The sequence below is a fragment of the Ostrea edulis genome, chromosome 1 (assembly GCF_947568905.1).
Source record: "Ostrea edulis chromosome 1, xbOstEdul1.1, whole genome shotgun sequence".
NCBI classification, from domain to species: domain Eukaryota; kingdom Metazoa; phylum Mollusca; class Bivalvia; order Ostreida; family Ostreidae; genus Ostrea; species Ostrea edulis.
Window position 1 is genome coordinate 55,562,140 of NC_079164.1, and position 16,110 is coordinate 55,578,249.

The window sequence follows — 16,110 nt, forward strand, 5'->3', positions numbered from 1 at the left end:
ACCACATATTTGTCACATATTTACAGTGGTTTTCTTTTGTTGTTCAAGAATTGTATCTGGTTATCACCAACAGGTTTTTTTTTTATCGCATATGTGATAAAACGAGCTCCTCCCACCTTGTTATCTTATGGGCGGTACTAACATCAGAATTACACAATAGAAACAAGACAGGGATAATTAAGTTTTCGTGAAGTTACTTTTGCTGTTTCACGGGTAAAGCGTGCGCCGATCGATGTATGGGGCGTTGAAACAGACGATAAGTGTTATGTAACAAATACATGTAATTATACACATACATGTACCTGTGACCGTGTTTGCAGTCAGTAATGTTAAATAGCTCTCTCTCTCTCTCTCTCTCTCTCTCTCTCTCTCTCTCTCTCTCTCTCATTTTATAAAGAGTTTGCTAGTGCAAGTCTTTAATCCTTTTCCTACTTTGATATTTGTGTTATACATGTTTTCTTAAAACATTGTACAAATACATGTATAGAATTAAATTCCTGAAAAATTATTTATCAAGCCACCAATATGTGATTGATACTGACAGGGATAATCAATTTTCGTTAAGTTAGTTTTCATTTTTACAGGTAAAATGTATTAAATTTTATATACACATGCATCTTCCGACGATGGTATATGGTAATCTACCATAGTATTGAATGTATGGTTCAATAAATGTAAAATGAGAAGCTTTTGAAATATGTGACAAGTCGGTCATCTTCTAGCATCCTCGTAAAATTCACATTATCAAAGAGATGGGCGGTCGGCGCACTCGTAACAGAAGGACCGTCTGCCCATCTATTTGAAAATTTGAATATTACTCGGATGCTAGAAGATAACCATTACAAAACCTATGCTTAGCACTTAAGGCTATAGCATTGATTTTTTTAACGTGCCAACACCTTTTGTGACACAGGACCTCCTTTTTAAGGTCACGAAAAGCTGAAGATATCGAATAGTGATGAATTTACGTAATTTCTATAAAGAATACAAAATAAAGAGTAGGGCAAACACGGACCCCTGGACACAGTCGAGGTGGCATCAGGTGCCTATCTGAAAGACCCGTGATTCTCACTTTTGTCGAGCATTTGTCGAAGAGCACATGTATGTCTACGTCTCAGGTTCGATGTGGCATGTCATGAGCGGGGTTCGAACACACTATACCTCCCTGATACGAAGCAAATGCCCTACCACTGGTAACCGTTTCATAATTATCTTCCCTTTGAAGTTGTGTTTCTAGTTTCTCAGAAACACTGCGTTTTTTCCTGAGTATACCTATGAAATGACATTTTGCTCCAAATTAATACCACGCATATAATATTGAGAATATACATATATGGAATATTGCGTATGCCAATTAAAAACAAATGCCGATGAATTCTATTGTGTTCCGATTCGTGAAGAATTACATTGGTGATAACCCAAACTTCGCATAAAATTCAGTGATTTGAATTTGAGCTGCCTTTGATGTCATCATTTTTTCTCTCGAATGCACGCGAGACTCTTAACAAATATAAAAAAAAATCTTAAAATTCGCCACAATAAAGGAAGTTGGAGACAGAAATAAGAAATCACTGTTACCAGTATATAAATGTTTCTTTAATTTGGTGTTCAAACCATTATATTTCTGCACCAGAAAAGCTTTCCGCGAATACCTGCAGTTTTTGCCCCTGTGCAGCATATCTGATGTGGTTTCAATCTCCATTTAAATACCCATTGAAATCAGTACAAAAACCAATAATTTCGCATTTATTAAAAATTAATACTTCTTTGTGTGATACAGTTTTTATTTTCCTACTCAAAACATCGCTTAGGGAAAACTTGTATATTACGTCAAAATTAACGTCAAATTTGGTGACGTCGTCAGTTTAATATAGAGTTTTCCGTTGAATATATTACAGCTACTATGGTAGATAAAGAATAACAATGGTCATTTTCAAAAATGGCACATTCTCAAATACCAGATTTAGTATTTTGGTGAATTTTCTTGACAGGGCAGATTTTGGCTAAAACCGTACCTTGTCCTTACCAAATTGAAGATGCACACATTTCCTCTCTCGTTGAAAATAAGAATGTTGTTGTGTTAACCTCGCAAGAGAATACATATACATATGTTTTTAAAAAATATCCTTTCCCCCATTTTTTTCATACAGTCAACTCTCGATAAACCGCCACCTTTTGTTCTTATGAAATTATGGCATTATAACGAATTTGGCGATGAATTGAATTACCGCCATCTTGAAGAAATAGAGTTACCGATCTTTTATATGTAAGAGTTATCTTTTGTCCTTACTTGCATAAACCACATAAACAATGATTTGCAATATCCTGATGGGTACATTTTGGATGATGTTCTTGGTACGTAATGATTTGCTTTTTTTCATCGAAATTTAACAGGACCCTCTTTCGTGGCGAAACCATAGCTAAATTGAAATGTGTTTCTATGATGTATAAACAACTTGACTACAGTTCATCTCCAGTAATTTTCTTGTTTATTCAATACAGCAATTACTGGGATCCTTCTGTCCAGGTGTACGCCGGAGATCGATAATGACCAATTTACTGCTTCACTGACCACGTGCACCTATGGCGGTTTATCGAGATAATTAACACGGTGAAATAGACTTTTGTAATGAAAACACTGTGGCAAATGGCGATAGCGAATTTGGCGTTTTAATGAGAGTTTTAAGTAACAGGAAAAATGTTCCTAGAAAAATGCGGCGTTATAACGAAAATGGCGATGAATTGAGTGGCGATAATTCGAGAGTTACCTGTACTTCGTTTGATTATACTTAACTTATGCATACCACGAAATTCATGTAATTTGTGATGGCTTTTTAACATCCCCCCCCCCCCTTCTGATGCAACTTTAAAATAAAATTACCTTCTTCCTGACAATCAGTAATCTTAATAACCCTGTAGATATATAATGAATTAAAATAATCAAGAACAAAACATGAATAATTCCTCTACAATACCACATTAGATTTTTCCCGTCGGTAAACAATGGAGCTGCATTGCAGTAGTGTATCCCCAAATCTTTCTCTTTGCTACTGTTGGAACTATCAAATAAATCTGGCAAATTGCTCATTATTGTCACTACTTTGTCTTACAACCCAAGATATTAAAAAAGAATTAACACTTTTTGCTGTATCAATGATAAAACGCAGTAAAAACAAATGCGCATTGAAAGTACGTTAAAGTGCTTGAGGGGCAAAGGTATATGCGTTAAAGTGTGTGATTGTGGGGCAAAGGTATATGTGTTAAAGTGCGTGATTATGGGGAAGGGGTTTAATTGAATTGTTGCTCTCCTTAAAAGAATTGATGCGCACATTAATTACTTATAAAATAGCCTTGTATATAATTAAAAAGATTCTCAATTGAATAAAAGAGATCATCAAGTCTGAATTTAAGACATTCACACAGAGCTCTAAATTAATTTTTGTGAGCAATATTTCCACCACATGGATGTGCGCATCAATTGAATTGATGAGAGCAATAATTGATTTGATGCGCGTATATTATTGGACTTCAATTATTTGAGCTTATGTAAAATATGGATAAGATTTTAAAAATCAACCTGGTGAATTTGTATTACGAAAGTCATGAGAGGACACGTCCAGTTTTTGAACAAAAATAGAAGGTAATCTATTCCCTTGAATTTGGTCATCCCTGCCCTCAGATCGATGGGGAAAGGAGAGGAGGTGCAAATCACTTCTATGAGGGGGATTATTGCTCATTGGAAGGCGCAGATTGCCAATGTTTATGGAATGTTTTAAATCTTTACGTGCCCTTCGAGACTGTACTAAGTTCATCAATAAAACTTACAAATTTGTAACTTGAATTTGACCTTTCGTTATAATAGTTCAATTTATGCGCAATGTGCCAGGTTCAATTGTCAGTGTGTTTCAGACATGTTTTTTTTGGGGGGGTGGGGGTGGGGGGGTCCAACACTTAACATGCTTAGTGGATATTTAGTTGACGGCATGTGGCGGGAGCGGAACCAGGAATTATCCAAGGGAAGGGCGTAATGAGTGGCTAAGGCACGAAATCTCTGAACAAAAATATCTAAGATGAAGCAAAATCGTGATTTTTTGGGGTTCTCTATTATAATTTTGTTCTCATATTTCAAGGTGAGATGACAGTCAAAATTGACATAATGTGCATGTACATATCATAAACAAGTAGATATCTTTGTAACAGTATATGAAGGAATCGGGAGCAAATCCGGATTCTGAAGTTATGTTATATAAACTGGTGTTATAATCTGGATTTTCAAAGAATTTATGGTTTTTGCCACGTTTGATTAAAGTTTTCTGTAAGGCCACATCTATGTAGTTACATATTCACAGAATGTTCATGAAAGTGTTACCTTTTAGAATGGAATTAAGATATCACGTAACATTTCTTTACAAAGATATCTAATTTTTATTTATGTCAAAAGTCAACTAAAAAATTAAAGTAATACAAAAGATGTATATAATTATGAATACATGTATTAGATCTTTTAGGCACTGTATTACAGAATTTTGATTTTATTTATTAAACTTTTTGGTCGAATTACAACAGAAACTGGCCCGTACCGCATGCATTGGCAAACAAGGGGGTCTATAATTATAAAAGTATATATATATAATAATAATAATAATAATTATAAGTTATTATTACATTTAAAGTTATCATTATGGACACTACTCCTCCTCCCCCCCCCCCCCCCAAACGGTCGCAGTAGCTCAGTGGTAGAGCATTCGCTTCGTAACCAGGAGATCGTGAGTTCATGCGTCAAACCTAAGACGTTAGAATTGGTAGTGATTTCTCCTTCGCCAAATGCTCGACATTTAGAGGTGAATAGAAGTGAGAATCACGGATCTTATGGATGTGACCTTATAAACGGAGGTCCGTGTCGTAGTAGGTGTTTGCATGATAAAGAACCTTCACTGCTACGACCCTGAACCCTAAAGATAGGTCTAAATTTGTGGTACTCCACCTACAGCTGGTGACGTCTCAATATGAATAAAATATTCTTGACGGGACGTAAAGTAATCAATCAATCATCCAATCGATACTACTCCCACCCTTCTGATTTATTTGCAGCGATAATTTCAATGAAATGTGTGGATTTCCTGTCTATCCCATCCCAATTTCGATTTATGTAATTGTTTCACGCTTCTTTGTAAGCTTTAGAAATTGGCCTTCTTCTGTTATTATAAAATACGTATTTTATTATACCGGAAGAAGGCCAATCTATTTAGCATGGTGAGAATGTTTGATTGTTTGGATGTTTCAGAGTGTTTGATTACCTGTGTGTATCAGAGTGTTTAATACGCAAGATCGCGACTACTTTTTCCGTCTCGGTTTTAAATTTTACTTTCCCCTTTCAAAGTCTCGAGAGACCCAGAGTATGCGAGAATTTGGGCATGTTGGTAAATAATACCAGTTCTGCAACTTTTGTCGTGATTGATTCACCCGATTTTAACAATGGTGTACTATCATTGCATTGCAGTAGACTGTAGTAATGACTCAAGAAAGAAACATAATACGCAGAAATATCCACAACTGATAGATTTTAATGGAAATGTGGTGGATTTTTTCCCACTGCTGTCAGCCAGGAAATTCCCAAAGCTGAGAAGAGCTTTCGTCAAAATATATAGCTTCGCGAGCTAAATTCAGAAGTCCATTTTTCCTGTATCCAGACATTTTTACACACCTTTCATTTAAAAATGCTTTTAATTGTGGAATTATGGAGGTTAAATCGTCTTCTGATGCCATGTTTTGAATAAACAAAAAATGCCCAAGATCGACCCGCTTTTCCGGACTTCTTTACAAGAGAGTTCCGTTAACTCGGTATTTACGATCTTGCGTATTGATTCTGCATGTCAGAGTATTTAATTGGCTGTGCGTTTCAGAGTGTTTAATTGGCCGTGTGTAAACGAAAGTGTTCACTTGATAAGCAAAAATTCAAGGAGTGAATAAAACTACATTTCACGAATTTCAATCGTAGTAATGTCTTTTATGTTGTTTTGAGTATCAAATAGTAAATTTTCGTACAAAAATATCAATAACTGTAGAAGTATTCGGTTGCAGGTGGGAAGTTAACGTGTTCATTTAACACGCATTACACATATGTGTGTGTGTGTGATATATATTGACTCTTTCATAATATAGTTTGTGAGAACTAAATTTTCACAATGAATAGTCTCACAAAATTACATGTAAATAATTTTCTCGTGAATAAAATGTGATTTACAGTAGATCTACATTTTGAAAAAAAAAAGTACATTTAAAACTGTGGTAAAAAATAGCATTTAATAAGTACATTAAAGTTAACATAAGAAAGTATTCTCTCTCTCATTTAAAAAAAAGTTACCTTTTTTCGAGCTTTCAGTTGGTTTGAATAGAATTACACTCTTTTATTACTTTGTGTAGAGATTGTCCAGGCTGTCAATAGCAGCATTAACTCTGAGGACCTTGGCAGGTTGTTCGCAGTGGTGCACTTGGCGGGATTTCAGAGAAAGGTCACAGTTAATGACATTGTTGTTGTGGAGACCAGCTCCTACCCCACAGTAGGCACCAGGGTCAAGCTGGAGAAGGTAAAATTCATGTACTGGGTATCATACATATATATAGTAATATGGAAGTACTGGTCATTCCTTTGCTGCAGATTTTCCATATAAGGGTAGGGTGAGGGGGTCCCTTATATGGAAACGGGGAGGAGATACAAGTACACCATATTTTGCAGAATTTAATATGCATTTGTGTTGAATATGCATACCTCTTTTTAGGCCTGAAAATTGGGGATAAAATGCAGTTCGTGTGTATAATGCATAGCAAAATTTTGACCAAGTGGTATTCTTTACTTTATACATTGCAGTATTTTTTACGGAACATTTCACAGAAATAATGTAAATTTTCAACAAAGCACAAGCAATCCACAAACCAAAAATTTTGAGATAATGTTAATCTTGATTTTATAATGAACATCTTGGAAATAATATTGATTTCAAGAAAGCTGAGCTTTAGTTGTATGAAAGGTAATCAGACGTGATGTTTTCTGTTTTCCAAACTTAAAATTAAACTAGTTCTAATTGTAACGGGGACCGTTACATATGTTCCCCAAACCTCCCCCAATTAAAAAGTGATGTCCTTGTGAATCTATAGCAAAAAATCATTTCATTTTAGCCTTTAATTACATGTAGTACATTCAATATGGTCATTTCAGTACCAAGAAATGAAAGAAAGCGTTGCACGTGCATACACGCGCACGCGTGTATGGTTCCGAATTTTTGTTGATGTCGTTCAACAGGCATTTGTATCATATACCCACAGTATGAATTTCATAACGTTTCCACAAAATATAAGAAAGTTAAAGCGATTTTAAAATCGTCCAATCAGAATTCAGCAGATGTGCATTCACGTGCTGAGCAGTAATTCTAACCACAGCAATTTGTAAGGAGTACCACGACACATCCAAACCCCTAATATCAATACAATTTGAAGAAAAACTAAAACGTTATCGTCCTTTAAAAATTGAACATTTGAAAAACGTTGCATGCGTGTGTGCGTTGGCCATTTTTTGTTACACCAATATATAGATACACATATTGTCTACATATGCTGTGAATATCATCTCATTCGCTTCATAAATAAGATAGTTACAAACGTTTTAGTATTATCCAATCAAAATGAAGCGCAAGTGCATGCGCGTGCAAATTGGTAATTTTGACCATGCAAATCAGTTAAAGGTCTTCATATCTACCTATGATATGAATATCAAGTCATTTCAATGAACAACAAAAAAGTTACACTGATTCCAAAGTTAGTGTACAAATTTTGTAATGCACGCGCATGCGTGCGCGTGCAGACAAAATAACTATTATTTTTCATATCTACAAATGATATACTACCATCCTATTTAGGTTTCATATCGATCCCTTTAATATTCTGATTTTCCATTTTTTGGTACCAAAATGGCAGTGCACGTGCGAGCGTGTGCATGCACGTGCAGACAAAATTACTATCACTATGCACATCTACAAACTCTATACTATCATCCTGGAAAGTTTCATATCGATCCCTTTTGTAGTTTCTGAGAACACTACCGGACAAAAAATTACCGGAGAAAAAGAATAACAACTAGTTCTAATTGTAACGGGGACCGTTACATATGTTCCCCAAACCTCCCCTAATTAAAAAGTGATGTCCTTGTGAATCTATAGGAAAAAATCATTTTATTTTAGCCTTTAATTACATGTAGTACGTTCAATATGGTCAATTCAGTACCAAGAAATGAAAAAAGCGTTGCACGTGCATACACGTGCACGCGTGTATGATTCCGAATTTTTGTTGATATCGTTCAACAGGCATTTGTATCATATACCCACAGTATGAATTTCATAACGTTTCCACCAAATATAAGGGAGTTATAGCGATTTTAAAATCGTCCAATCAGAATTCAGCACACGTGCATGCATGTGCTGAACAGTAATTCTAACCACAGCAATTTGTAAGGAGTACCACGACACATCTAAACCCCTAATATCAATACAATTTGATGAAAAACAAAAACGTTATCATCCTTTAGAAATTGAACATTTGAAAAACGATGCACGCGCATGCGCGTGTGAGTTGTCATTTTTTGTTACACCAATATATAGATACACATATTGTCTACGTATGCTGTGAATATCATCTCATTCGCTTTATAAATAAAATAGTTACAAACGTTTTAGTATTATCCAATCAAAATGAAGCGCAAGTGCATGCGCGTGCAAATGGGTAATTTTGACCATGCAAATCAGTTAAGGTAGCTATTGATAGCTAGCTCCCAAAAAACCGCTCATTGAATTTTTTTTAAATTTATTTATTATAACATTTTGACTTTATCCTAAAACATATCAAAAAATCAACAAAAGTAATCAGGTTAATTTTCGAGGAAAAGCGAGATTGAAATCCCCTCTTTTGCAACCCCAAAAGGCAAAAAATGCCAAAATTGAGCAAATTAACAAAGAAGCCAATAAAATTTTTATTGACATCAGAAATATTGTTTGTCATATATAGTTATGTAAATTAAACACAAACAGACAAAAAATCAACATTGATCAGAAATTCAAAATGCATCTAAGGAAAACATAGGGATGATTCGACTTGGCAATTGGCCAAATTTACCCTAAATATGACGTTTCTCAAATACTATCAGGCATACATTTTCTGACAACAACAAAATTCTGCTCATAAAATTTCTGATTTTATTTCATTTTTACAATAAGTCAAGTAGTATCTAAAATATTGAATAGAAAAAAATATACCAAATGAGGTTTAATCTGAAACTATGTCAGATTTTGTAACCCTACCCCCTCCCTTCTAGAAATGAATTTTAAGAGATACCGTCAGCAGAGATAAACTATTGACCTTAAATGATTAAGCATTCCCAAATTACCACATTGAGCATTCAAACTCACAATACTAGAAGTTTCTATGAGCCATTTCAGAATGATATATAGTGTGTGCTATTGCAGTTGACCTTTTTGCACTCACAATGATTGCCTAAATATTTAGTTATTTTTCATACAATTTCTTGTAATAACTGGACCAAATCTATTACCTATACATATTTTTTTTATAGAAATTTATATCACTATACAGTATAATACACCAAATATGTTTAAATAACCATTTCATATTTCAATAAATAATTAATACCAATGGAAAGAGACCCATCAACTGCCCATGGATCACTACATGTAAGTCCATCTGAGTCATCTTGCCCTCACAGATAGGTGTGTCTTTCATAAGTTTAAGATTTTTAATTGTAGTTTCACAATGAACCAAAAACTCACTATTGGATAACTGAGAATGCATGTACATGTATATTGCATTAACTAACTGTAGTTTTCCCCAGGTAAAGGTCTATGTTCACTGTATGTATAAGGGGGGGGGGGGGGGGGGGGGGGGGGGGTGAATTAGTTCCATTATGAAACTTTTATAAAAATTTGATATACATTAATGTATCAATGATGTATGTTTCAACTAAATTTTGAATTACAAGGAAAATTCAAACACATTGATTGAAGTTATAAAATTGATATTCTATCATGTGCACATTTTTTACTAATACATGTATATCTAAGAAAGAATAATCAACATTGAAATTTCCTTTACATCTATGCAATATTATTGTCTTTCAAAAGGCATGTACATGTAATACACGAGTACATGTACTTGTTTTCCCTCAAATTCACAATTTAGTTTCAAGTATGTTGTACAACATCCACTGCTCTGAGCTCATGTAAGTGAATTAATGTTTTTCATCCAATTCCCAAACTTTGCAGTAGTTCTTTAATCTTCGGAACTTGATCAAACATTTTTAAATTTGTGGAGTTGTGGGGGTCCAGGGGATAATTCATCATCACTGTAAATGGAGTACCTGTTCAAAATAAAGATAAATATATTTAAATATAGCAAAAAAGATGAATATCTGATATACTCAGAATTGTCTTTACAAATGTTTATCAAAAGAAAATATAGTACCTCTCTTGCTGTTATACTTGTTGACTCGAAATCCACATCAACCTACACTGGTCCTATCTAACCTCCCTTGGTCCTCAGGCTAATGCCTAGAAAAAAGATCATCATAATTGATATTTGCACAGTTAGATCTATATTATACCATTGAGTAATTAGACTGCGACAGACAATGTGAATTTTAAAATTGTGTCGCAACACATATTCAGTGAAAATTTTTATACTGATGTTTCAAAATTATAAATTGCAATATGAGATGACATGTATATATGTTTTCATAAACTGCCATAGACTTATCATATCTGTTTTATTTACAAAATGTGGGTCAAGAGAAGGGCATACGTGTAGTATACATATCTTACTTATACATACAGTGCATACATTTGCCTATGAGAGGTCATATGCAGACTTGTGATTAATTTACATTATTTTTAAAAAGGTTTTGCCAACCTACATGTTTGTGTGAAACACGAAACCTCAGGTTTGATATATTTCTTAGGTCACTGAAATTTCAAAGTATATGTATACACACTATAGTCTAGGGAATTATAATTCAACACATGCCCCCCCCCCCCCCCCCTCCACTTTCTATCCGGTTCCCTCATACCCCTAGATAATAGGTCTATACAGATATTTGTTTTTCATTACTTTTATACATGTAGTTCAAGGTATGTTATTTTCGTAACGGTTATTTTCATAACGATATTTTCTTAATAAAAGAGTTGTGAGAGCCCATGTTTACAAATGTGGTATACATTTACATGACATCCGTTCGTTTACAATCACATGCACAGGTGGGAGTTGTATTTTAAGCACACATGGAATACATATATACATACAAAATAATACATCTACTGTATGTCGTGTGTTTAAACTTACAGATGTTAATATAAATCGCGTTGTGAAATAGCAGAGGAAATGTGAGTTGAACAAATCTATGGTATTTTTTTCACTCACCAAACGAAACTATGATTTCATTGTCCAAGTTGAATGCATCCACCAACTTCCTCTTCTTGCAAGAAACTTTGTTTAGCCTCTCAATGACTGTATAAACAGTATTTAATCTCGCAGCATGCTGCACTCGGACATTACGATGTATCAACCAACAACTTTGTTTACGTAGCGTATCTAAGTATATGGATTGGTGGTTGGTTTAACATTTTGATTAGCAAAAAGTTTCACACAGATGAAACATTTGATCTACCATTATTACAGATATTGACGTATACTTATGTGGTACGTGCATATTTTATCTAGGCGAGTCAGTCACAGCAACAAAACACTTTCGGAACCCCTTTTTGTTTTTCGACTATTCTATGGCGGAGTAAAGAATTCCGGAAAATGAATTCACGTGAAAATACACAATTTTTACTGATCACGTGGTTGCTATCCGTCGCTACCTTAAGCGTTTCAATATCTACCTATGATATGAATATCAAGCCATTTCAATGAACAACAAAAAAGTTACACTGATTCCAAAGTTAGTGTACAAATTTTGTGATGCACGTGCGCGCGCATGCGTGCGCGTGCAGACAAAATAACTATTATTTTTCATATCTACAAAAGATATTCTACCATCCTATTTAGGTTTCATATTGATCCCTTTAATATTCTGATTTTCCATTTTTTGTACCAAAATGGCAGTGCACGTGCGCGCGCGTACATGCACGTGCAGACAAAATGACTATCACTATGCACATCTACAAACGCTATACTATCATCCTGGAAAGTTTCATATCGATCCCTTTTGTAGTTTCTGAGAACACTACCGGAGAAAAAGAATAATAACTAGAAACTTGTTGCCATGGCAACAAGAAGGTCTTCCGTTCTTTCTGTGTCCAGTAGATAACCTTAAATTCTTCATTTGTTATAAAGTGGGAAAAAAATATTCGAGTAATCGGGGGATTGAACCCGGGTCACCCGCATGAAAATCCACTACGCTAACCATTAGGCTAGCGAGGACCGTTGCTTCAAGAAGAAAATGACAGTATTAATACTATCGATATTAATTTGAATGCATGTAGAAGTACATATGTATGTGCCACTTATAAAGTATATAGATAAAGAAATAGGGAAAAAAAGTGTATTGATATCACAATATATATAACCGTTATACAATCTCAGTTATTCCTTTGTCCCGAGGAAATAAAATATGAGAAAATTAATGGTTTGTAGTATTAAGCAGTTGAATGTGAACGGTAGATCAATGTTTTCGGAATACTAAGTTCTTCTCTGTTATCAGAAAAGTTTTTTCTTCACTCATAACAAATGTACATAATAATAATAATAATAATAATAACCAGAAACTTGTTGCCATGGCAACAAGAAGGTCTTCCGTTCTTTCCGTGTCCAGTAGATAACCTTAAATTCTTCATTTGTTATAAAGTGGGAAAAAAATATTCGAGTAATCTGGGGGATTGAACCCGGGTCGCCCGCATGAAAATCCACTACGCTAACCATTAGGCTAGCGAGGACTTCGCTTCAAAATGAAAATTACGAATATCTTCAATGGCGGCCATTTTGAAACATTTGAAAATTGATTGGAAGGAAATACTGATGCTAGAAATGAACTGTGGACGCTCAATTGACCCCAGAACCCAAATGTTGTAGAGATTTTAACATTTTCAAATATTTCGGTATATGGCGGCCATTTTGAAAATGGCGGCTGAAAAAAAATTTTGATGGTGGAAATGGACTCGGGGTCACTAAATTAGCCTAGAAATAGAATTTGGTTGAAATCCGACAACCTTGAAATTTTGACGTTTTTGGCCGCCATTTTGAAACGGCAGCCATTTTGAAAATTTGAAAAGTTGATTGCACCCATCCTCATGACCCCCTATCAGTTCACAAAGTTTGAAGTGGATATGTCGAACCACTTTCATACAATCGAGCAGACAAATTTCTCAGGAAAGAAGAGGAATAATAAGAACGAGCTATAACTGTGTTGGGATGCCAACACAAATGTCTCCAAACACCTCCCCATGTCAGAAATGGTTTTTGATATCAGATATGCACTCAGGAATCTCAAAAAACCCTAATAACTGAATTTGGTTGAAATCGGACGGACTTTATTTTTGACCGCCATTTTGTTCAATGGCGGCCATTTTGAAACATTTGAAAATTGATTGGAAGGAAATACTGATGCTAGAAATGAATTGTGGACCCTCCATTTACCCCAGAACCCAAATGTTGTAGAGATTTTAACACTTTCAAATATTTCGGTATATGGCGACCATTTTGAAAATGGCGGCTCAAAAAAAATTTTGATAGTGGAAATGGACTTGGGGTCACGAATTTACCCTAGAAATTGAATTTGGTTGAAATCCGACAACCTTGAGTTTTTGACGTTTTTTTGCCGCCATCTTGAAACGGCGGCCATTTTGAAAATTTGAAAAGTTGAATGCACCCCTCCTAGTGACCCCCTATCAGCTCACAAAGTTTGAAGTGGATCTGTCGAAGCACTTTCACAAAATCGGTCGGACAAATTTCTCACTAAAGAAGAGGAATAATAAGAATAAGAAGAAGAAAACTAGAAATGATCTCGTTGCGAGCAACGAATAGGTCTTCCGTCCAATTGCTGACGAGATAGGACCTTGACTGGAAGAATTCAATAAGTGAATTAGTGAAGAACGACTATACATGAAAGAAATAAACACATACATGTAAGACGTGATTTATCAATTGTAAACAATTTCGATTTTGTTTCATTCACTTTCAAGTATCTCGGTAGCCATAAAACGACTAAAAATTCCAATTGAACCACGTAGGAACCCACACTAAAAATTTCCATAAAAAATACTGAGTTTTTGGACAACTTCCGGTTTCGAACAACCAACTTCCGGTTTCGAACAACCAAATTCCGGTGGAAATGATATGACTTATTACACTCTATTAAATAATTTTATGAGGATTAGAATTTAAAAAATGAAATATTACATATTTTTATGGTACTTCCGGCGGATGACGGAAGTGACAGCAAGAAAGTTGAAACACGTATGTCACATCTACAAATCACTATCTAACTTTCCTGAAAGCTTCAAGACTCAATCTTTGAGTATTTATGAGAAAACACTTGGAGAAAAAAAACACCGGAAATCGTACATATTTAACGAACGGAAGTGAATTTTGAAAAAAACAACAATAATTCACTATACTCTGAAGATGGATAATGTCAATTATATATTTGAAAATCACAAAAACACTTGCTTTATAAGCGAGAGATATGATAGCAAAGAAAAACCATTTTCCCGAAGTTTTTCTCTAAAAATCGGAAGTTGCTGGTTAAACTTCCAGTAAGACTAACATTTTCTGAAAAGCCACAAGAGACCCAATTAATCTATGCAAGTTTTGTTTCAAAAGCATAATTTTGAAATTTGGCGTTTCTTTTGTTCACTTCCGGTAACGGCTGGAAGTGACGGATGATAATGATAAACCTTTATTACAGAGCTACAAGTCACCATCTATCATCCCTGAAAGTTTATAGACTCAATCTTAAACCGTTTATGAGAAAACGCCCGGACAAACTATCATTTGAAAAACAGAAATTTGGCCGCAACTTGTGACTGGAAGTGAATTTTGAAATAGTGGTGCAGGGTTCTTTTGAGATGGATAATGTCAATAATATCTGTAAATATCGTATTAAATGGTTCATAAATAAACGAGATATACGAGGACAAAGAAAGACCGTTTTTTAAAAGTTTTTCTCTGAAAACCGGAAGTTGCTGGTTAAACTTCCGGTAAATCTAATATTTTCTGAAACGCCGAAAGAGACCTAACTAATCTATGTAAGTTTTGTTTCAAAAGCATAATTTTGAAATTTGACGTTTCTTTTGTTCACTTCCGGTGACGGCCAGAAGTGACGGATGGCAAAAATAATACCTTATTGCACAGCTACAATTCATAATCTATCATCCCTGAAAGTTTGAAGACTCAATCTTTAACCGTTTATGAGAAAACGCCCGGACAAAATATCATTTGAAAAATGGAAATTCGGCCGTAACTTGTGACGGGAAGTGAATTTTGAAAAAGGATTAAAGGGTCCTCCAGAGTTGGATAATGTCAAAAATATCTGTAAATATCGTAGTAAAAAGATGATAGATAAGCGAGATATGCGAAGACAAAGAAATATCAATTTTTCAAAGTTTTTCTCTAAAAACCGGAAGTTGTTGGTTAAACTTCCGGTAAGTGTAACATTTTTTGAAACACCGAAAGAGACTGAATTAATCTGTGCAAGTTTTATTCCAAAAGCATAATTTTGAAATTTGACGTTTCTTTTATTCACTTCCGGTGACGGACGGAAGTGACGGATGGCAATGATAAACCTTATTACAGAGCTACAAGTCACCATCTATCATCCCTAAAAGTTTGAAGACTCAATCTTTAACCGTTTATGAGAAAACGCCCGGACAAAATGTCATTTGAAAAACGGAAATACAGCCGTAACTTGCGACTGGAAGTGATTTTAGCAAAACCAAAAAAAGACCATTCTAGACAATCCTATTTTACATCTTTCCTGAAAGTTTCATGAAAATCTATCCAACCGTTTTTGAGAAATCACGTGCACAAAATCGGTAAGAAAAAGAACAATAATAA

General features: G+C 34.8%; 1 protein-coding gene across 1 annotated transcript in view; it reads left to right on the forward strand.

The window, feature by feature from the left end:
- The window catches only part of LOC130051812 (39S ribosomal protein L21, mitochondrial-like), a 62,092-nt gene that overhangs the window by 15,002 nt on the left and 30,980 nt on the right, over positions 1 to 16,110 (forward strand). Inside the window, exon 4 of the mRNA XM_056154522.1 lies at positions 6,424 to 6,587. Coding sequence (XP_056010497.1) covers positions 6,424 to 6,587 — 164 coding nt within the window. The remainder of the gene's footprint in view (positions 1 to 6,423; positions 6,588 to 16,110) is intronic.